Raw genomic sequence first — 23501 nt, 5'->3', positions numbered from 1 at the left:
CTTTACGTATCTGAGCCACCGAGTTATTGTTCCCACACAAACCTTTTTAATGTACGCGTCACTTTGTTTGAATGTTCACGGGAAACAAAGTGCACACGACTGCCGCAAAGAACAAACAGATTCACTGTTGGATGGTAACATAGGAAATCCACGTCATGAATATAGATTATAAACATTATATTTAATTGGAGCAAACATTTGCGTCTCGGTGTAACATTAGACCGTGGAAACATAAACCACAAGCTGTTCCTCTAGCTGCAGATTTCTCTCTTCAATATGAGAAAAACCCCATTAAACAGGATTTCCTGATATTTACAGGGAACGTTTTTTTCAAACCGCAGATTCATTTTAATGGCATCGTGTGGGGGATAAAGCTGCAGATCAGCTTGTTGCAAGCCTGTAGAGACTCAGGGTGTTGCCCACAATTGGAAAATAAAATCAAATGAGGCCGCTTAGCTAATTTTCAAACATGTGAAGAGAGGGTGGAAGAAATACTGTAAGCACCTGAGGAATGAAGGAAATGAAGGAGAGAGAGGATGGCTGGAGGAACATTAGTGAATCAGTAAGTACTGAGGAATAATAAGGAGGACGTGCGGGCAGCTGTGAAGAGTGGAACGTGATTGGTCCCGATGACATAGCTGTGCAGGATTGGACATGTCTTGGAGAGAGGGCGATGGACCTTTAACCAGAGAGTTTAACACAGTCTGAGGGATGGAGACAAAGGGTACTGGAGCTGGTTTTCAAGAACAAAGTGCTAAAGTAACTACAAGGGGATAAAGGTGATGTAAAGAGATGCTGACGCTAAGTGAAGAGAAGAGGTGATGATCAGTGAGCAGCAGTACAATGTGCCAGGAAGGAAAGAGGAAGAGGGTGTTGATGGAGAGGTATAGAGAAGGTCAGCAGGAGAAACACATGATTATATTGCATGAGGAAGCTGGGAGTGGCTGTGAAGTATGTGAGCCTGGTGGAGGACACGTATGAGGACAGCGAGACAGTGGTGAGGTGTGTGGGAGGACTGACAGACTGGGATTACATCGGGATCTGCTCTAAGTGTAGGCAGCGGTGGAGTGGGTGGAGATAAGTGTCAGAGGTGATTTGTGACAGAAGGATAGCAGCAAGAGTGAACACGAAGGTTTACAAGATGATAGCGAGACCTGCTGTGATGTATGGTTTGGAGACAGGAGGCCGAGCTGGAGGAGGCAGAGTTGACAGTGTTGAGGCTTTTATTAGGAGTGACCAGGATTATAAATGAGTGTATCAGCTCAAGCTGAGCGGTCTGGAGACAAAGTCAGAGATGGGCTGAGACAGGCTGAGATGGACAATGGATGTAGTGAAGAAGGATGTACAGAGGTTTGACAGAGGAGGATGCTAGGGGAAAGGGAGAGGTGAAGACAACCCCTAAAGGAGCAGGATCTAAGCTGCATAAGAAACTGTAGAGTTCTCCATCACTCTGAAGAGAAAAGATGACCTGGCTCTCACCTGGCTCCTGTTTTCCTACCTGTCGACTGGTCAGGATGCAGTTGTGGCAGTTTTCACTACCATGTGAGTCTGTCTAGGACTCCAGCAGATGATGGCAGTTTATTTGTGATTTTCAAGAGCTCGCTGTGAGGTGTAGGGCTGCCCAACTCAAGGAGCTGAGAACCGGTTCATGTGCTGCTATGCTAAACTCAGCAAGGCAGCAGAACAGAACAGGATGGAATAAAGCTGCCTTTGATAAGAGAGCTGATGATTGGCTGCTGTCTGCTTTCAGTGAGGTAGCATGCGTCATTTTGGGACTGAACTTTCAGCAATGATTAAGTACGTACAGCTACTTTTGCTATGTTAGCAAGCATAGCATTATTATATTTATCATTACACTTAGACTCCCCCACCAAACGCAGCATCTAAACACCCCCAGAAACCCTGGGACAAGACTTCTCACGGGGTGCTCCAGCAAAACATCAAGAAGCAGATTGAAACCTGAAGTGTGCACCAGTACCACAGAAGTCCAACCCTGAGCCATGAACAGGGTTTGTTATACACAGTCAATCAGACCCCCAGTGGGGGTCGTCTGTGTGTGCTCAGTAGCTTCAACGTTTCCTCCTCAGATGTGATTGCCATCTGTCATCTAATCATCAGGGATGAGCTGTAGGCCCCACTAAGTCCCCGGCTATGTTTTATGATCCCACGGCTCTTATGTCCCACCCCATTAGCAGCTGATCGGCTGCCTGGTTCCAGTCGTGGTTGTGGATTCTTCCAGGGCTCTGCAGGGAGTGTGTGCAGCTGTGGTTTATATTATGAGCAGCATAGGTTTCTCTCCTCGGTTTAATGAGCGCTGACCCAGTGAAGGAAGTGCAGCAGGAACGGTAAATGGCTTCATTTTGTAGTTTGCAAAAGCTTTCGTAACACGATTAGGAGCAATCTACGACACTGTCAAATGAAGTAATTTTGTTATTCCCGTTGCCCTCGCGGTGAGAGGTAATTGAGAGGGCGGATTAAAAACGACATTTCCTGCTCTCAGCTGAAAGAGCTTGTTATGGATGATCAGAGGAAGATGCAGGCCAGGACTGGATAAACAGTGACTCCACCTGCAACTGCTGATTGGTCTATAAGAAAAGACCTTTACAGACACACATCAGGCGTTTTTACTGCGTCCTAGTCAAAGGTTTACATTTGTCTTTTACATACTGACATCATGTTCATGACAGTTTTGTTAAGCACATAAATGCAGTTTCAGTTCTTTGCATCATTTTATTGTCGTCACAGTCTTTGTATTTGCTCCTCCTTTCTCTCCTCCACCTCATTATCCTTTGCTTAAATGTCAGCCTCTCCTTTCTTACTCCCTCCTCTTTGCATTTTGTCGTGTAGTCTCGCTCTCTTCCCTTCTATCGCTGCTTCCTTCCTCTCCTCGCTTTCTCCCTCTGTTCGCCGAGGGCTCATCAGCTCAGTTTAAGTTACAGGTTTGCTCCTCCCTCTCCCCTACACCCTGATTTATAGCTCCTTAATATTTCACAGCTGATTAATCATTTAAACTCCTGCAGCTCTTCTTTTGTTTTGTGTTTCTTTAACAGTCTGATCTTGCTGTATTTGCAGGCTTTCTCAGTCGTAAAGGCAAATTTTTCCAGTGAAAGACAAGATGGATAGGTAATTAGTAGAGGGAATATTTTAATGACAGGGAAGGGAATGGTGGACAAGAGCTAGGCCTGCTTCTGTGTGTGATTAAGTATTTTAGCTGTCTCCTTCTGTGGGGACACTAAAACCTTACCGAGCGTTCGATACCGGCTTGAAAAGCCAGCTGTCCAATTTGCTGTAGCGTGGTCGTGATCACTGAAGTGCCACCGTTGTTTCCAATTGTCTCGCAGACGTTTAAATTGCGCTGAAAGACGACACGGCCATCTTATTGCCTGGCATGACATCGTCTGGGCCAGTGTGATTTTCCACATAATGAGACGTGCCTCATTGCCAGCAGTTCCACACAGGACTGCCATTAAAAGTGCACAGAGGCCGTAGAGGCTCAGTGAGTCACAGGCTAATTTAAACTTGTGTTTTTTAGGTGATCAGCGTAGGCGGTGCCTCCGTCTTTCACGACACGCAGAGGAATTGATTAACACTTCATGCAGCGGGCGCCCATTCATCTGTTTTTGATGAGCAAGCTTTTCAGTCACACTGTTTATTCTGTTTGATTATATTTGGCCCTGTCAGTGTGCGACGCTCGGGTCATATTATCACCTGCATCTTTCCAGTGAAATGTGGGTTTAATAAAGACGTGCTCTAAGATCCTGAGCAAACAGCAGATATTTACTTAAACGCACTCTCGTGTTGGCTCAGACTCACGCCTCTCAAACAACGTCCAGTTTTTCTTGGCGACTGTATGACCGTCACTTAAGCACCATGTGTTGTGAGTGCATGTAATTGAATTTGCCTGAGTACAATCTGTGCAAATACATCAGGGCTGACACAGCTGCTCTGGTGACTGTTTGGACAGGGTTGATAATTGAATGAACTGCAGGCTCACATTAGTATCACTACCAGAGATCAGTGTTTGCAAAGTGTGCAGAGGAACACTGAGGTTTCATCTCTGAATATGAACCACAGAAGGAAAGATTTTAAATCATGTGATGAATTGCTGAGAGGCTTTTGATTCTCAAATGAAAACTCTTCGGCTTCAGTTCAGTCTCGGGTCAGCCTGCTGTGCTCACTTTCTGTGGAATGTCCTTTTGGACCTTGACCCCTAAATCTCTCTGTCTTCAATCAATTGCTGCATTTAAATTTTAGTTTCTGAAGGGAAGATTGCAGTTGGAGTATTTGAGAGCGTCCCCAGCTGTAGTGCCAGTAGCATTAGGACATGCAGAGTAGGGATGGGTATCGTTTAGGTTTTATCCGATACCAGTACCAAACCGGTACTTTTGAAACGGTGCTCGAACTGGTGCTTAAAGAATGAAGAACACAAACTTTGTCCAAAAACCTCTCATGTTTAACTGTTTCCCACTTTTTCTTTGGTCATTTTAGCCTTTTTGGCCAGGGTGCAGGGAGTATCTGCCATCAAACAAGAAGAGAGCCGCATGTAGCTATGATGGTGTTTGCTAGTTCACCTTACATGCATTAATGTAATAACGTGGTTAGCCTACTCAACGTAAATTACACAGGAACAACATTAAGCTACTCACGCAGAGAAGAACGGCTGCTGCTGCATCATCATCCTCATCATTTCTGCTACACTGGCAGGGCTAGGGGCCAGGACTCTCCTCTTCGGGTTTTTGGGGGATGTTGCAAACTGCGGCTCCAATAACAGGCACCACACCCGCAGTAGTCAAAGGAGCTTGCAAAGAAAAGCGTCTGGACTTCTTTAAGTTGCTTGAAGACGTTTCACCTCTCATCCGAGAAGCTTCTTCAGTTCTAAGGTCAAATGGTGGAGAGTCCCAGATATAAACCTAGTGGGAGTGACCCCCCACAGAGGGACAAAAGGACCCCCTGATGATCCTCTAATCGCCTGAGCCAAGGTGTGAAACTGGGTGTGGGTCCCAATCAGCCAGAGTTTCGGGTGTGTTCATTGTGAAACCTGGCCCCACCTTATCATGCGAATTCCTGAGGTCAGATGGCCCAGGATGTGAGTGGGCGTTAAGGCGTCTGGGAAGGATCTCAAAACTGGATTATAGATGGCAGAGAGTTGGTGTCGTAAACCCCGCCTCTGTTCAAAGATGGTCGCTCACAGTGGACATAGATGGCTTCTTTCACTCCTCTTTCAAACCATCTGTCCTCTCTGTCCAAAATGTGAACATTGGCATCCTCGAAAGAGTGACCTTTGACCTTAAGATGCAGATGGACTGCTGAGTCTTGTCCTGTGGAGGTGGCTCTTCTGTGTTGTGCCATGCGCTTGTGAAGTGGCTGTTTGGTCTCTCCGATGTAGAGGTCTGGACATTCCTCGCTGCACTGTACAGCAAACACCACATTGTTAAGTTTGTGTTTTGGAGTTTTGTCTTTCGGGTGAACCAGTTTTTGTCTGAGCGTGTTGCTGGGTCTGAAATACACCGGGATGTCATGCTTGGAGAAAACTCTCCTGAGTTTTTCTGATACACCGGCTACATACGGGATGACAATGTTGTTGTGTCTGTCTTTCTTATCCTCCCTCGCTGGTGTCTGGTCTTCTTTTCTGTGCCTCTTTGCTGACTTTAAGAACGCCCATTTAGGATAGCCGCACGTTTTGAGTGCTTCCTTTACATGTGTGTGTTCCTTCTTTTTTCCTTCAGGCTTAGAGGGAACATGTTCTGCCCGGTGGTGTAGGGTCCTGATTACTCCAAGTTTGTGTTCCAGAGGGTGATGGGAGTCAAAGAGGAAGTACTGGTCCGTGTGTGTGGGCTTCCGGTAAACTTCGATGTTGAGGTTGCCGTTCTCTTCGATGTGCACCGCGCAGTCCAGGAAAGGCAAACTCTGTGGGGGGAAACTCCCACTGGGTTTATATCTGGGACTCTCCACCATTTGACCTTAGAACTGAAGAAGCTTCTCGGATGAGAGGTGAAACGTCTTCAAGCAACTTAAAGAAGTCCAGACGCTTTTCTTTGCAAGCTCCTTTGACTACGATGACCTGGATGACTGAGAACCTTCACAGACATACACATCCGCAGTAGATGTGCTCGGTGTGAGGTCTCGCAGCAAGCTATCAAATATGGCGCATTTCTCGGCTTTTAACAAAACGCTATGCGTCGCCAGGTGTTTCATCGGATTTGAGGTGTTACCTCCTTTGACAGTATCACAGTATCAGCTTAAAGCACTTGTTGCTGCTGAGTTTGCATCTTTTGCTGTGAAGTACAGCCAGACTTTTGACCGCTTCGCCTTGGGCGTTTTTAATCTGTAGCTCTGCTCTAAAAGAACGCACGTACCTGGGCCCGCCTACTATCCTTGGAAACGTAAAATGATTGGCTAGAATCTAAAGTGTATCACAGCTCAGGAAAAAAGCACCGAAATGTGTGCTGCTTTTCGGTCTGGTTACTGCCGTTTATGTATGATGGCACCGGATACCGGTACCCATCCCTATTGCAGAGGGTGTCACAGCACGAGTACCAGAGTTCTCAAAAGGACATAAAAAGGAAAGTGTGTTTGGATTATTATGTCTTTGTTAGATTTATGGGTGGAAAAATCTGTATTTTTATGTCATTTTTAGAACATAAGAAAGCTCCCAGAGGTCAGACACTAGACCCGTACACTGTGTAAAGATGCATATATCTGCTGTGACATCTCCCCATTTAAAACCTCATGTGTAGGATTTTTGCAAACGTTTCATTCTCAGGCTCCTACGACGCTCCATAGCCAGTTTAACACATCCTCCACTCTGCCTCTGTCCTTGGTGCTGATTCACTCACACAGGAACTTCCCTTTCAGAGGTTTAGGCCAGTTGGTTGTTACACGATCCCAGCCAAGCCGCTGCTCTTTCAGGGTTGCTGATATTATGAAAATGAGGATCATGGGAGAGGTTTTTAAAGCTGTTTAATATGAACAGTTTTTGTTTGATGCACTATTATAGAAATACAGCTATTGGAATTATTACGTTTATAATATATTTTTCATGACAGCCTTTTATGAATATCAATTCTTAGCATCCATGTTATTAGTGTTGCCCCTACTTTTTCAGGATCATGTGTGGATTAGTATTCACACTGCGTTAGAGCCATGATAGGAAAACCTTCAAATAAGACTAGAAATGTTCCTTTGTGTCTTCTTGCTGCTGTTTTGCTTCCTGCTTGCTGTCCCTGTAGGGCTTTTAAAAACCTCCATACCATCTCCATGTCGTGTCAGCTGTGATCACCCTGCGCTGACACCAGTGGAAGAGTAACCTCTGCTTTGCGTTCACATTCTCATCATCAATCCCTCATTCCTTCCCTGAAGGCACGCAGCAGCGTTAGTAGCTCTCATTATGCGCAGACATGACATGAAACCAATTCAAGGTCATGGAAGCAGCGACACATATCTCCTATCCCCAGGGTGTACGTATGTGTGTCAGGAGACGGTTATCAGTCATATAGCACAGCAGTCTACTGTTTCAAAGTGCTATTGTTTTCACTGCTTGTTATTAGATGGCCTGAACTGACGCAAATGGAAAGTAAAGAGCAAATGAAAGACATACAGGGAGCTTGAATACGTGAGACAAAGAGGGAGAGCTGCAGTGCTGGGGTTGTGCAATGTGGGGCTTAATAAGGTAGCATCTGTCTGGCCTGACTGTTGAGTTAAAGCTAAACTGTGTGTGTGTGTGTGTGTGTGTGTGTGTGTGTGTGTGTGTGTGTGTGTGTGTGTGTGTGTGTGTGTGTGTGTGTGTGTGTGTGTGTGTGTGTTCCCATACATCTGTTGGGTACCAGTCTGTCACAACATGTTCACTGTTTGTTAGTTGTAATAAAAAAATCACACATTCTCTGCAGTCTTTCCATCTGTTGGCCCTTTCCAGCGATCAGACAGGTGCTAGAAAATTTGAGCTAATTGCCTCTGTGTGTGTGTGTGTGTGTGTGTGTGTGTGTGTGTGTGTGTGTGTGTGTGTGTGTGTGTGTGTGTGTCTGTGCAAGGAAAGGACAGGATGGCAGCACCAAAGGGACAACTTGTCACAGATCATTTTAATGCTGTGAGGAGAATCATTTAAGAGAAACAAAACTCTCCGTTTCCATATTGGGTCACAGTTGGAATTCAGCTGCTCTGTAAACTCATTAATCTCCTGAGTTTATGTAATATTTTAATGTATGTGATGCAGCACAGGAACAGCTGAGAAGACCAGCTGCACGTGAAAGTAGCCAAACTGTGACGCAGTCATCAGCTGGACAAAACTTCCATTCATGATTCCATTGGAATTTTTTTGGCAGACAGCAAGTAGCTGTGTCAACAAAATGGGCAACTACTTTTGATCTCAAGGTGACTGCACAGGTTGCATTGTGGGAGGCAACCTGTCTCCAACCACTCATGGTCTGTCTCAGGCAAACTGCACTCACCGTTTGGTGAAGGTTTGCAAATAATTGTCCTCTACGTTATGAATACAGCCTGTCAGAGCATTGCAATCAGTGTGAGTCAGTCTGAGCTGGTGAGTGCAAGTGTGATACATCTTTTTGCAATGGTGGATTTGACTCAGGTGGGAACCAATTGGTTGTATTCTTGGTTTATCCCAAGTAATCACCATATTATTATCAGATGGCAGGTTATTGCCATTTTGCCCATGTCTTGGTGCACCAAAGTCACGCTGAATATGCCAAGTGTAGCTGATGACAGTGAGATTGTCAGTTCAGTGCACACAGTAATTGTAGTTGTGCTGCAGTCTCCAGCCACTGTTTGCCCTAATGCGACTGTAACAATATGCAGTTTTTATCCTTTGGTGGCCACTAAATATTAAAGTTTAACATTTATGTTATGCATCACAATAACTCTTTGAAAGAGCCCGATGGTCATTATAGAAGAATAAATAAGTAAAAAGCTTTTTTTAACCTTACTTTTGAGGCAAAATGTCCTAACAAGCCCAGAGATGAGACTTGCTTTGAGGCATCATCTGTCTGTGTAAGAGAAAATCCAGGCGTTGTCATAAATGTCCTGATGCAAAATGCTTTAAACTTCAAAGGTGGGCAAAACCAGACGGACTTCACATGAAACTCTAAACAGCAGCATGTACTTTTAGTCCAGAGCGTACTTGCTTTGCACCGCTGTTGCCACAGCTCCTCATCTGACTCTCTGTTAAAGCAAAAGTTGCTAAGCAACATGTGCTGTGTGGATCAGGCCGTTCAGCCGCAAAGTTTGGGATATAAGAAACAATGTTAAGTTTCAAAGAGGAAAATATACACCTTAAAGTTTCCAGGCATTGTCGCATCATCCATCTCAGATCTCTCAGCTGCTGTCTGTCTCTGCCTACCTCGTGACTTCATCTCCTCCTACATCATAATATCACCTCATCATCAGTTCCCCTCCTCTGCTTCTCCTTCACCCTCCGTCTCTGTCCCAGAGGGGGTTGTGTCAGAGTGAGACAGATAAGCAGGTAGAGACTAGCAAACATGTAACTGCAGCTTGTGTTATTTAAGGTTTGTGAGTTTGCTTTCATGTGCCATGTGCAACAAGGTCCGTGGCAGCGTGGTACCGATTATATGATGCTGATGGCTCAGATGCATCCCTGGCTGAGGACCTTGCTAATGGACCTCAGCTCCACTGAGCCTCTAAGCTGTCCCCATGAATTCACCCCAGTAACAGGACACCCGTCAGGGGCTTGTGCCTGCGCATCATTCCATCACCCAAGGGCAGGCGGTGATGGTGGGCCTCTGGCAGTATGCTTGGCAGCTTGGCAAATGGCAGCTTGGCACATGATCAAAGTGCTCAGAGGGTGACTCAGGGGATAGAGAGAAAAGTGCTGAAGGTCAAAGGTAAACAGCTGGCTCAGAACAGCTGACTGTGGTGTGGGGGCAACTGGGCAAGAAACAGCAAAAACAAGAGCACTGCTGGTCACATGTTTGATTATTTCAAGCTAAGTTCTGTTCTGCTACAAACTGACGCCAAACGTCATTTGTTTACATTTTTAAAATAATGTCAGCAAGAAGTGACTTTGACCTCTGCCAGAATCCCAGGATGCTTTGCTCTCAGTACCTGTCAGATATGTCAGTGCCTGAGGCTGTCTCATATACCAGCACTGACATATTTAAAAGTCATGTTAATAATATTTGTGATAATATAAAGTAACTCCTTCCTTTGCCTAATTTTTTACATCTATGCTTATTATTAATTACTCTGTGTGTTTCTTTAGTACTTTAGCCAGAATGATCATGTGACACTTTTGTGTTATCTGCTTTAAAAAACTGGAAATACAAAACAGTAGTTGGGCAGTGTTTGCATTAGTAATGATATAAATATAATATATAAATATTGTAGCACCCTCAGAGCTGTTCCTGGCAAAGATCTTAGGAACACTTGGCTTTCTTACTTAGTGTTGTGGCTCTAATTACAGCAAAGACGGCCTCGCAGATTTGAATGGAACAGAATTCAAATGTCTGAAGCAGATGGTCAGGCAGGAGGTGGCAAAGTTCACCACCTTGCAGATGCAGCTGCGCTGAGTTACTTGGATGTAGCCCTTCAGGCTTTAAAAATCAGAATAGTGCTGTCCTTGGGAAATTCACCAGCCTCTGATGAATGAATGGCTGCGACTTTGCACACTGTGGTCGGCAAAATGACTCTTACCGCTTCCTCGTGGTAGCAGATGTGTCTTTGCAGCAGTTGGCAAATGTTGGCGACACGTGTCCGGGGGTGTTGTCGTGGAAACGGCGTCAGCCTCAAATACAGAAGCGACTCTAAAATCCCACGAAGCCGTAACAAGCCACACACATGGTTGCATTCACGAGCGTGTACACACAAGCACGCATGCTGGCAGGCTCTGGCCAGCTCGCTGCTGTCATCCAGGCTCAGAGCTTCCACCTGTCATAGTCAGTAGCTGAACATTATTGGCATTAGCTACCCTCCCTGCTTTCCCCTTGACATCACAAACTGCCAAAAATTGTATTTTCCATTGTTACCAGAGAAGCTGCTTTTAAAGCTCATTTCAAACACCGGGAAACTGAATCTGGTATTCTCTTTAAACCTGTTTGAATCACGCTGTGGTCCTGAAGCTGGGGAAATACCTCCACGCCATCATCACTGTGTGCTGCAGCGTAACAAAATGTCCAAATTAGAACCTCCTTCAGACGTGAGGGTTTAGCTGGGAACTAAAAATATCCCCAAAACAATATCAAGCGCTAATAAAACATAGCGGACATAAAATGAAAGGAAACCTTTAGTTCTTGAAGCAGAGTGAGAAATCGCTTCTCTGAGTAAAAATCCACTTTATAGATTTAGTACCTCCACACTTTGTCCAGTGCTAATGAATTCCCTGAAAGATGATTTAGACTGTGTGAGTTCAAAATACTCTATCAAGGCCAAAGAAACTCATGAAAACCCTCATTCCTATATCTGATTGTGAGAACAAAATATACTTCAGGCTCCGGGTGGTATCAAACATTCCTTGATCTCCTGATGTAATTGAACCGAAGGCTCTTCAGGGGTGGCTGTAGCTCAGGCGGTAGAGCAGGTCATCTACTGATCGGAAGGTTGGTGGTTTGATTCCTGGCTTCCTCCAGTCTGCATGCCAAATATCCTTGGGCAAGATATTAACCCCAAATTGCTCTCTGATGCATCCATCGGAGTGTGAGTGTGTGTGAATGTTGTTTAGAAAGCACTTAGAACAATGTGCTTGTGCGAATGGGTGTGAATGGGTGAATGCACAAGTTGTGTAAAGCGCTTTGAGTGCTCAGAAGAGTAGAAAAGCGCTGCATAAGAACCATTCATCCAAATAGAATAAGGCTTGAATAATGACTGTGTGTGCGAGCAGACACCTGCATGGTAATACAGTCACACACTTCATATAATATGTGGCGTTCTGGGGTATTTCTTGAGTGTTTTTAATAGCATATTGTACACCACTCACACGCTCAACTGCACACTCGCACACTCGCTCCCCATCGGCTAAAGCCCCGCCTTCACATCACGGCTCTTAGTCGTTCATTCATCCTCCTCACTTGGTCTCATTTTCTTCCCCTAACCTTGCGCTCCCCGGCTGTCTTCTTTCTGTCTCCATCATTACACTCCTCCCTAGCTGCAGAGTGGTGATGGCATACTTGGTTGCTGTGATCTCCCCCTCCTCTCCACCAGTAGAAGATGCAGAGGAAAAACAATGATGTGAAGTGGATCTGCTAAGTATTTCAGCTTCGTCCCATTTCAACATTTTACTCGTGTAAAAATATTAAACTACTTCATTTATTCATGTGCAGCAGCTTGAAATTCTTCTCATCTGATACCATGGAGATGCTTGTTCAGCAAATCAGGAAGCAAGGTGTCTGTGCGATCCACACACCCATCTCAGCACACATCATTTCTTCCATCTCATTTCTTTCAGCCATCCATGTCTGCAAATGTCAATAAATACGCAGTTGTGGTGTTATTGTCAGCTTGGAGCTGCAGCAGGGAAGCTATGAAGAACAGAGATCGCCAAAGCTGTTTGCAGTGTTGATATGTTCCACACCATCAACACGGTAGAGACTGAGATAGAGACTATTATTGTCCATGAACGCTTACTTCATCCTCAGAGATGAAGAAAATGGAAGCAGGAACAGAAGAGAAAACTGGGACATATCTACAGTGGGGCAAAAAAGTATTTAGTCAGCCACCGATTGTGCAAGTTCCCCCACCTAAAATGATGACAGAGGTCAGTAATTTGCACCAGAGGTACACTTCAACTGTGAGAGACAGAATGTGAAAAAAAAAATCCATGAATCCACATGGTAGGATTTGTAAAGAATTTATTCGTAAATCAGGGTGGAAAATAAGTATTTGGTCAATAACAAAAATACAACTCAATACTTTGTAACATAACCTTTGTTGGCAATAACAGAGGTCAAACGTTTACTATAGGTCTTTACCAGGTTTGCACACACAGTAGCTGGTATTTTGGCCCATTCCTCCATGCAGATCTTCTCGAGAGCAGTGATGTTTTGGGGCTGTCGCCGAGCAACACGGACTTTCAACTCCCGCCACAGATTTTCTATGGGGTTGAGGTCTGGAGACTGGCTAGGCCACTCCAGGACTTTCAAATGCTTCTTACGGAGCCACTCCTTTGTTGCCCGGGCGGTGTGTTTTGGATCATTGTCATGTTGGAAGACCCAGCCTCGTTTCATCTTCAAAGTTCTCACTGATGGAAGGAGGTTTTGGCTCAAAATCTCACGATACATGGCCCCATTCATTCTGTCCTTAACACGGATCAGTCGTCCTGTCCCCTTGGCAGAAAAACAGCCCCATAGCATGATGTTTCCACCCCCATGCTTCACAGTAGGTATGGTGTTCTTGGGATGCAACTCAGTATTCTTCTTCCTCCAAACACGACGAGTTGAGTTTATACCAAAAAGTTCTACTTTGGTTTCATCTGACCACATGACATTCTCCCAATCCTCTGCTGTATCATCCATGTGCTCTCTGGCAAACTTCAGACGGGCCTGGACATGCACTGGCTTCAGCAGCGGAACACGTCTGGCACTGCGGGATTTGATTCCCTGCCGTTGTAGTGTGTTACTGATGGTGACCTTTGTTACTTTGGTCCCAGCTCTCTGCAGGTCATTCACCAGGTCCCCCCGTGTGGTTCTGGGATCTTTGCTCACCGTTCTCATGATCATTTTGACCCCACGGGATGAGATCTTGCGTGGAGCCCCAGATCGAGGGAGATTATCAGTGGTCTTGTATGTCTTCCATTTTCTGATGATTGCTCCCACAGTTGATTTTTTCACACCAAGCTGCTTGCCTATTGTAGATTCACTCTTCCCAGTCTGGTGCAGGTCTACAATACTTTTCCTGGTGTCCTTCGAAAGCTCTTTGGTCTTGGCCATGGCGGAGTTTGGAGTCTGACTGTTTGAGGCTGTGGACAGGTGTCTTTTATACAGATGATGAGTTCAAACAGGTGCCATTCATACAGGTAACGAGTGGGGGACAGAAAAGCTTCTTACAGAAGACGTTACAGGTCTGTGAGAGCCAGAGATTTTCCTTGTTTGAGGTGACCAAATACTTATTTTCCACCCTGATTTACGAATAAATTCTTTACAAATCCTACCATGTGGATTCATGGATTTTTTTTCACATTCTGTCTCTCACAGTTGAAGTGTACCTCTGGTGCAAATTACTGACCTCTGTCATCATTTTAAGTGGGGGAACTTGCACAATCGGTGGCTGACTAAATACTTTTTTGCCCCACTGTAGGTTGTTTTTGTTTTCATGCACATGATCAGCTTGTATGGATAATTCAGTGTAAAGTTTCTGAGACAGTACATGAAAAGATCATTGTTTTGTGGTATTCAAAGGTATGTCTGAGTGTCTTTGCAGCCGGGGCATATGTAGTGTCAACAGGAACCAAGGAGGACGGCAGGCACCATCACAGGGTTTGAAAGGTTCTGCTAAATGCTGGCCAGGTGTTCTGCACTTCCACACATGAAATCCTGCAACACAAGACACAAACAGCACCACTGCCTGGGGCCATAACACTAGAGCTTCTCCTCCATGTTCTTGGTAACCAGAGTGATTCATCTTGGAACGTATGGTGAGCATCCCTAAAGATAAAGGTGCAGATGGGAGTGTATGGAGGCTATGAAGCCTTCAGAGAAAGTCTTTGTGTCACGGTCCTGGGTCGGGTCGACCCAGCATTTTGAGTTTCTTATGTTTTGGTTTATTTTTGCATTATGGATTGGTTATTCTCTGGTGATACTGTTTTGATTACAATTATATTCTGATTCTTTAGTTATCTGATGATGATGTTGATGACGATGATGATTATGTCTGGTTTAGGTTTTGTTATCTTGCCCTTATGTTTGGTTTAGGTTGCCTGTGCTTGGTCTTCTCTGCCCGTATGTCCCTCTGTTTGTCCATGACGTCATTATGCCTGTTTACGAGTCTGTCTCTGTCTGGCGTGTGCTTCCTGTCTTATTTTGTAGGTCTGTGTCCTTTGTCAGTGCGTTCAGCTTTGTGCTCTCCCTGTCTCGTCAGTGTAATCAACGTCAGCCATGTCTCCCAGCTGTTTCCTCTTTGCTCCGTTCACCTCTTGTATTTAGTGTCTGTGTCTTCCCCTACTCGGTGTCGCATCGTTAACGTCTGTTCACCCTCACTTGCTGCGTGTTTAGGATTTCCAGTCCTCCTGCATCTCTGTTTAGAGTTTTGTTTGCTTTTGTGAGTTTTATTTTATCTTGATGTTCTGCTCCAGCAATAAAGCTGCATTTTCTGTCTAAACCTCGTGTCCTGAGAATCCTGCATTTTGGGTCCACCACTCCTGCCTGCCTGCCACACAGCCGACCATGACAGAACGATGCGACCATTTCCTGGACCCAGCGGATTCATCCCGGGAACATGACCTCTCCCGCATCCACCGCCTGATCGAGCGGGTCTCCCACACTAAGGACGCTAAGACTATGGCAGTTGGGATTAACGCTATAGAAGCGATCCTGGAGGGGAATCCTCATTTGCGCACACTAAAGGGATTTATGGGCTTCATAGACCAGCTGCATGAAGCCCAGGAGGTGCTACAGGCTCGGGAGCTTGCAGCCTTTGTCCGCGCCCAGTATTCTTCGCCGAAGCCGTCGCATCGGCAGCAGCCGCAACACAAGGAGCTCTCCGCGGAGTCGGCCGCCGTACAGCAGCAATTGCAACAGGGGAAAGGCGTTTCCGCACCGCGGCCACAGAGCTCCACTTCTTGCCGCTCAGGGCTTAATTCACCTGCCTCCTGCTTGGCGGCGATGTGGTCGCAGGACGAGGACGAGGACGTCTTTTCTCCATCGTCACCAGTTTCTCCTGTCGCCTCAGCCCCTGCTGCCAGGAGGAAGCGGCGCCACCGCCGTCATTCCTCACTACAACCGGAGCCCAATCACTCGTCAGAACAGCAGGCAATGGTGAGTGATGTTGACTGTACCCCTATTGCTTCACCTGCAAATAGTAATGGGAACTGTTTTCTTCTCACGGCTAAGAGTAGTGAGGTGAAGGCGGTTTGTTCCATGGACGTTCACCCCGGCCCAGTAGAAAGAAAAGACTCCCTGACTCATTATGTTGATGCTTTTTCCGCTGAAGAATCAGAATGTATGGGCAAAACTCTGATTGTGCACCCTCTGTTGGAGCCTGCTAAGAACTTTTCTGTCGATACAGAGTTAACCCCGGACAGTTTGAATTCAGTTTTGACATGTACTGCTGAATCTATGAATGGCGCTGTGGGTTCGCAACCCAAGAATGGGGAGGGGGACTTAACGGGCTGTTTCTGCCCTGTTCTCTTAGAGCAGAGAAGCCTAAGCAGAACTGTTTCTTCTGAACTCGTTCAGCTAGTTAAACCGAGCCCTAGAGGCTCAGGGGAGCCTATACCACCCCCTGCATCACGCTCACTACAAACACCTCCTCAACCGTTAGCCCGTTCAGCAGCCCAGCTAGCTGTTCAGCTGCCCTCAGCTCAGTCAGCTGCCCAGTTAGCCACTCCGTTACCCGCAGCTCAATCATCTGCTCCTTCACTAGTTTCATTCTCCCCACAACGGTCACTTCAGTCTTTCTCAACCCAGTCTCCTGCTGAGCAGCCATCTTTTCTCACTCGTATTAAGCAGGAAAACATGCTCAACAGGACTGTTTTCGTTCCTCGAAAGCTGGCCCGATTAGAGACATTTACTACCTCCAGGGCCTCCCCAGAGTCCGAGTTTCAACCCGCAGTTGACTCTGGACCACTGGGGGCTAAGGAGTCAGCCGATGACTGCACCCAACTGTTGCCTCCTGAGCCTAACCTATGTGTTGCTCAGCCCCAGTCAGCATCAACGCTGCCAGAGGCCCGTGTGCCTGCTGGTCCTGTTCTGTCCCTGCCAGAGGCCCGTGTGCCTGCTGGTTCTGTTCTGTCCCTGCCAGAGGCCCGTGTGCCTGCTGGTCCTGTTCTGTCCCTGCCAGAGGCCCGTGTGCCTGCTGGTTCTGTTGCGTTCCTGCCAGAGGCCCGTGTGCCTGCTGGTTCTGTTCTGTGTGTGCCAGGGGCTCCAGTGCCCACTGGGTCTGAGACTGTTTTTGCTGGGGGGCCCGAGGAGCCCGTCCAGCCTTCTGCCTCGTCAGCTGGGGGGCCCGAGGAGCCCGTCCAGCCATCAGCTGCAGTCTCATCACCAGCTGCAGTCTCATCACCAGCTGCAGTCTCATCACCCTCGCCTGCTGCGGCCTCAGAGTCTTCGGCCTCGCCTGGTCCGGTTTCAGCATCTGCTTTGGCTTCATCCTCGTCGCCTGGTCCAGCCTCTGCATCCTCATCATCTTCGTCTGGTCCAGCCTCTGCATCCTCATCATCCTCGTCTGGTCCAGCCTCTGCATCCTCATCATCCTCGTCTGGTCCAGCCTCTGCATCCTCATCATCCTCGTCTGGTCCAGCCTCTGCATCCTCGTCTGGTCCAGCCTCTGCATCCTCGTCTGGTCCAGCCTCTGCATCCTCGTCTGGTCCAGCCTCCGCATCCTCATCATCCCCGTCTGGTCCAGCCTCCGCTTCGCCTGGGGCTGCAGGGGCCATGCAGCCTTCAGGTCCCCTACTACCGCCTCCACATCGTCGGTCATCTGCCAGGCCGCTTGTTGGGCATCTCCGCCACCGTGGACGCCCTCCTGAACACCCTCCTGAACGCCGCCACTGCCTTCCGCGTGGCCGGCCCCCGGATCTGCTCTGTCGCCGCCACTGCCTTCCGCGTGGCCGGCCCCCGGAACTGTTTGCCCGTCGCCGCAGTTGCCGTCCACACGGTCGGCCCCCGGAACTGAACTGTTTTGGCCTCCTGCGCTGTCGGCCTCCGGGTCGGCCCCCTGAACTTGACCTTCTGGGTCTTTCTGGGCTCTGTCCCTCCTTCCTGGTCCCCCGCCACCCACCCTGGTTGGGTTGTTTTCTGTTTTTGGCTGTTTTTTGTGCTTCTGTTGGGCGGTCTGGAGCCCGCCCTTGAGGGGGGGGTACTGTCACGGTCCTGGGTCGGGTCGACCCAGCATTTTGAGTTTCTTATGTTTTGGTTTATTTTTGCATTATGGATTGGTTATTCTCTGGTGATACTGTTTTGATTACAATTATATTCTGATTCTTTAGTTATCTGATGATGATGTTGATGACGATGATGATTATGTCTGGTTTAGGTTTTGTTATCTTGCCCTTATGTTTGGTTTAGGTTGCCTGTGCTTGGTCTTCTCTGCCCGTATGTCCCTCTGTTTGTCCATGACGTCATTATGCCTGTTTACGAGTCTGTCTCTGTCTGGCGTGTGCTTCCTGTCTTATTTTGTAGGTCTGTGTCCTTTGTCAGTGCGTTCAGCTTTGTGCTCTCCCTGTCTCGTCAGTGTAATCAACGTCAGCCGTGTCTCCCAGCTGTTTCCTCTTTGCTCCGTTCACCTCTTGTATTTAGTGTCTGTGTCTTCCCCTACTCGGTGTCGCATCGTTAACGTCTGTTCACCCTCACTTGCTGCGTGTTTAGGATTTCCAGTCCTCCTGCATCTCTGTTTAGAGTTTTGTTTGCTTTTGTGAGTTTTATTTTATCTTGATGTTCTGCTCCAGCAATAAAGCTGCATTTTCTGTCTAAACCTCGTGTCCTGAGAATCCTGCATTTTGGGTCCACCACTCCTGCCTGCCTGCCACACAGCCGACCATGACACTTTGCACTTGTAGAGGGCACTCAGGGAGAAAGACTTGAAAAGAGAGCTTCCTGCTGGTATTGACTTCCAGCCTCACACTGAGGAGGATGAATGATCAGTGTCCTGACCACATGAGCAGGGAGAGAAAGGAAGACAAGCTGCTGACACGAATGACTAATGGAGAAAAAGGAGGACTGAGACACTTCTTGGCTTAAACCGTGACATGCAGTGCTGCATAGGAGCTGTTTACCTTCTTGTGGCATCTCATGAACTCAAAGCCATGCACGTAATCAGCCTTCAGCATCTTATAACAGATGGATGCCATATTGCAGTTTAACATGCAACAGGCAGAACAAACACATTTCAGTAGCTGGGCTCACGTCCTCATTTGAGGTTTGACAGCGTTTTAGTAGGTAAAGGTGATGCTTGGACATGGATTGAGCTGCGGTTTGGGGAAGGCCTCAAAGGGGACTGGCGATGGCTCCCGTCTCTGGCAGATCCCCGTGTACTAAAACTAGAACTGAGAACAAGGAGGGAGGGAGGGGCACGTAAACAAGAATGAACAGTTTGCAGAACTGGGGGAACCTATATAGATGACAACCGGAAGGAGAGTGTTTGGAGTAGAGATGGACCGATCCAATATTACGTATCAGTATATAATCCGATACTGACCTAAATTACTGGATCGGATATCGGAGAGAAATAAAAAATGTAATCCGATCCATTAAATATCAAACAAGCACCTCACAAAACTTGTGACACGGCGTAACTCGGCTCATAACCGCAGCAAGGTTCCCTTTTTTTTTTTTTTTTTTTTGCTGGGAGTTTGCAACCCTATTAGTTAGGCTGCTTAATATTTCTGCTAAGTACTCTTTAAAATACCAGAATAGGGAGGATGGAGCAGGTTTAAGTTCATTAGATTGATCAGTTTTGCTGAACTTTGAAATATTTTGGGTGCAGTGTATTTTTTGCATACAGATATAACAGAATAGCCTTAGTGGGTTTTTTTAACTTCAGCATGAACTTATACAAAATTCAGCAAGATATTAAAAAAAACACTATATCGGATTCATATCGGTATCGGCAGATATCCAAATTTATGTTATCGATATCGGACATAAAAAAAATGGTATCGTGCCATCACTAGTTTGCTCCTGAAATTCTCATACATAATCTCCAATTACTGTTGCACTTGGATGACTGACATGCACACGTTTGCACGTTATCACAGCAAAGACCACAGGCACCTGAGGTTTGCAAGGGAGCAGCTCACTGCTGGCATGGCAACAGTCACTATGCCGATGCCCACAGAGGTGAACCTTTTGTTATTCCTTTCCATGATTGGCTCAAAGAGTCTGTAACCACATCAGGGTGACTTAGGACCAATAACAAAAGCACATTGTTTATGAAGAGTACTTCATGTTGAAAAATGTTGCATCACAGAGCGGGCTAATAGGTATGCTGAGTGGTTTATGGCTACAATGAGTAAATGTCACCAAAGGCAGAGTTGGGCTTGCTGTGTTTTCTATGATACGTGGCTGTGATGGGCTTTGTGGCAAACCGCAGACATAAACTGCCCAGCTGACAGTAGAAGATTTAAAGCAAAGAAGTGACAGAAAGCATTTGTACACAGCTACACCCACTCCTTCTAAAGTTAGACGAACTGTGATGTCCTTGGCAGTTATTTCCCTGGTAGCGTTTCGATCTGGGTGGTTTTAATGGTTTTGCATTTTATCTTTACCCCAGTGGCCTTTTTTAGATTCAGCTGCCTGAGAACGAGTCTTGTGATGGGACTGCTAAATAGCTGCAGCTAACAGCAGGCTTCCAGGATACAAAACCTTCCTCTAAGGACCTGTTTTTGGTTTTGTTGGTTTTTTATGCAAGACTGTTTATCAGGTCGAGGCAGGACGTGATGCCAATCAGGGGCGGAGCGGGGGTATGGCTTAATGGGCTTAAGCCCGGGTTGTTTTGTCAGAAGCCCGGGGTCTTTTGGAGTGTAATTTTTTCATAGTTAGATGCCTGGCTGACAACTGTATAAAACAAAAACTACACACAATATTCGAAGCACATAGTGCACACTGTGGGAATTTACGACTGTGCGTGAATCCCCCCTGATATTGGTATGATCCGAGCTCAGACACTAAGCGGGGGGCGGGGCAGCTGCTGCCTCCGAGTGCGCTGTTGGAGAAACGCAGCCAGGCAGACAGAGGAGAACTGAAGTTCGACCAGGTACCAAAGCAAATCATTTGTACTGTACAAATAATGTAAATATGACGGTGTATCACGAAAGATTGATATCAAACTGATCACTTGACCAATATTACGTTACTCGCTCTTCAAGTGAATCAACAAATGGCGAAATGAAAAGCCGAACAACAACAAAGCTGTTTCTTTAGAGAGTCTCAGCTTACATGTGTGTTTATTTCATATTTTCAGTTGTTTCCCTCCACGGCTAAATAAATCGGTTTCAGTAATGCACTGATATACAAGAATGGACATAAGGGGCTTCTTTCAAAGAAAAACTCAGGTAGATGTTATTTTATATATTATGCTTTGTATGTTGTTCAGTATAAAATAAATAAATATTGAAATATCTTTTGAATTAGTTAAATGTCAGAATAAAGAGAGACAGAGCTTCTATTTTTTATCACTTTCATCAAATTTAGGAGTACATGTACACTAAGTTTATTGTTAATTAATAAGAAACTTCAGACGATTCCATTCTGAGCTGAAGAAGCTTCTGATTGGTTCGTAGAGTCCATGTGAGTAAACTGGTGGCACAGCTGTGGATGCATACAAGGCAAAACACAGAGCCTGTTTCTGTGACATGGGAACATCAAGAGATGTCAACAAAACACCAGGAGAAGAATTGTGGAGCTCCATAAGTGTGGCTCAGTTTGAATACAATTTGGTGCCATTTGCAATTAAGAAACACAGACAGTTTCTCTCTTTACTCTTAAAGTTAACAAATATGTTTTTATATTTATCAACCTAAAAAAAAATAAACATTTAGTCTAATTTGATGTTACAATTAAAAAAGTGTTTGTGTGTAAATATCTGGTTTCAACTGTATATTTGATGATTGTCAGCACAAAGAAGGAGAGAGGAACACACAGAGAGAGGTGAAACAAGAGCAGGTGAGACTCACATGTTAGTCACATGGTTGTTTACCAGAAGTATCACCGTATCACAGGTCCTCATGTATCTCGTACCTAGTGTTTCTTTTTAGGTTTGTTATTTTTCAAATTCTATATTTATTAAGTTTTGCAGCTTGTTTGCACAACAAGGATAAATAATTATATAAACTTTTCTCAATCTAAATATTGGACTTTGGTAGAATTAAAAAATAAGTGTAGTGCAGGTCTATGATGATTTTTAGTGCTACTATCATCTAGTTCTGATTCTGGTTCTGTCTTGGTTAAGTCCCAAGTAGTCCTGATTTTGAACTGTTGTAGTCCTGTTTTAATTCCGGATCAGTTCTGGGTCTGGTTGAATTGGGGCTTAGTCCTTGTGTCTTGATACAGCCCTGACCTTGTTCTGCCTTGCTGCTTAATTAAAAACCTAGCTTAAGGTGTCCTGTATATGTGATATATTTTTTTCCTATATGAAGTCATTCTTTTTTGAACAAAACTCAAAACAGAGCCAATTAATCTTTCAGTCATTTCTACCTATTCTACCTATTCTAAAAAAAAAAAAAATCCCACATGCATACTACCCTTTAGGGCTAAGCCCCAGGTGTTTCAAATGTCTGGCTCCGCCTCTGATGCCAATGAGAAAAGAATAAAAGATTTGAACTCTGAAGCGTCTCTTGCTGAGTGTGATATCTGTGTTCAGTCTTCCTGGCAGCTGCTTTTTTGTACTTTGCAAGCTGGGCTATGAGATATTGATTCCCCGTTAGATCAAAAGCTTTTCATCTCAGTGCTGATTGCTGTCACAATTTGCCTCAGTGCTATCACACTATTGTGTTTCTCTCTTTATCCCTGTGTTTGGCCTCAGAGTCCTGATTAGGGAAATTGTCTCTAACTCCATTGTTGATGGTGTGCAAATGAGCAATTCATGTAAACTATATAGAACTTTTGGATCTATCATGTATGCATGCTTCTGCTGGTGGATAATTTGGGACAGTTTAATGTCTACTTGCAGGTTTATTACTTAGACACTCAAACACATAGTATTTTACTTTTTGGCAATTCCTCTGTGCCCTCGGGTGAATCTTTGAGCATAGCCTTGGGGGTTATTGTAGTTGATTGATTGGGAAAATAAATCTGTTATTGCTACAAACAACTATAATGTTCACAGAGGTCTGAGGGGAGTAAAAACAAATGAGACAACATTAAATAGATTGATAAGATAGTTCAAGTAAACTGGCTGTGTTATAATGTAATATGCTACAGTGGTGCGGGGGTAAGGTATAAAAGGGATAAATCAGTTATTAAAGCCTGGAGAAGCAGGAAAATAGACAAGGGTAAGGATCTGAGCAAATTTAATAAAGCCCAAATTGGATTGGAAATTGGATCAGCTTGGCTGGTGTCTTCTAGGCAGCAGGTCATGTGGGGTGTTCCCTTTATGCATTGGTTACTACCTTCAAGACAGAGGTTTTGCCAGTGCAGTGTAAAACCCATGAAACAATTATTTTTTTTCACTTTATCATTTCGACATGTAAAAAAAATCGAAATAAAAGCTGAACTGGCAAAAAAACAACTTGTGAGACTGCAGAAACTTTTGGATCTGAGCATAAAGAGCCGGCTCACTGCTCCCATGGGGGTGTTGTGTGATCCTCAGAACAATTCCTCAAGCACTGTTCGCCTAAAACCTGAATACTGCCGGCGATTGAAGCAGTACACCAGTATGAGATGGCAGGCTGG

General features: G+C 45.6%; 2 protein-coding genes across 2 annotated transcripts in view; both read left to right on the top strand.

Annotated features, from left to right (window-relative positions):
- Positions 1-23501, top strand: part of kcnh2b (potassium voltage-gated channel, subfamily H (eag-related), member 2b) — a 271728-nt gene that overhangs the window by 63232 nt on the left and 184995 nt on the right. The window lies entirely within an intron of this gene.
- Positions 14238-18624, top strand: LOC147321433 (uncharacterized). The gene is made up of 2 exons (XM_086305361.1): positions 14238-14590; positions 15288-18624. The coding sequence occupies exons 1-2, from the start codon at positions 14588-14590 to the stop codon at positions 17961-17963; spliced, it is 2679 nt and encodes an 892-aa protein (XP_086161487.1). The 5' UTR covers positions 14238-14587; the 3' UTR covers positions 17964-18624.

The sequence above is a fragment of the Aulonocara sp. 'chitande type north' Nkhata Bay genome, linkage group LG9, assembly GCF_057382095.1.
Source record: "Aulonocara sp. 'chitande type north' Nkhata Bay isolate Kocher_YH1m ecotype deep benthic linkage group LG9, A_spYH_male_GT1.1, whole genome shotgun sequence".
NCBI classification, from domain to species: Eukaryota; Metazoa; Chordata; class Actinopteri; order Cichliformes; family Cichlidae; genus Aulonocara; species Aulonocara sp. 'chitande type north' Nkhata Bay.
This window is presented reverse-complemented; position numbering and strand designations above follow the sequence as displayed.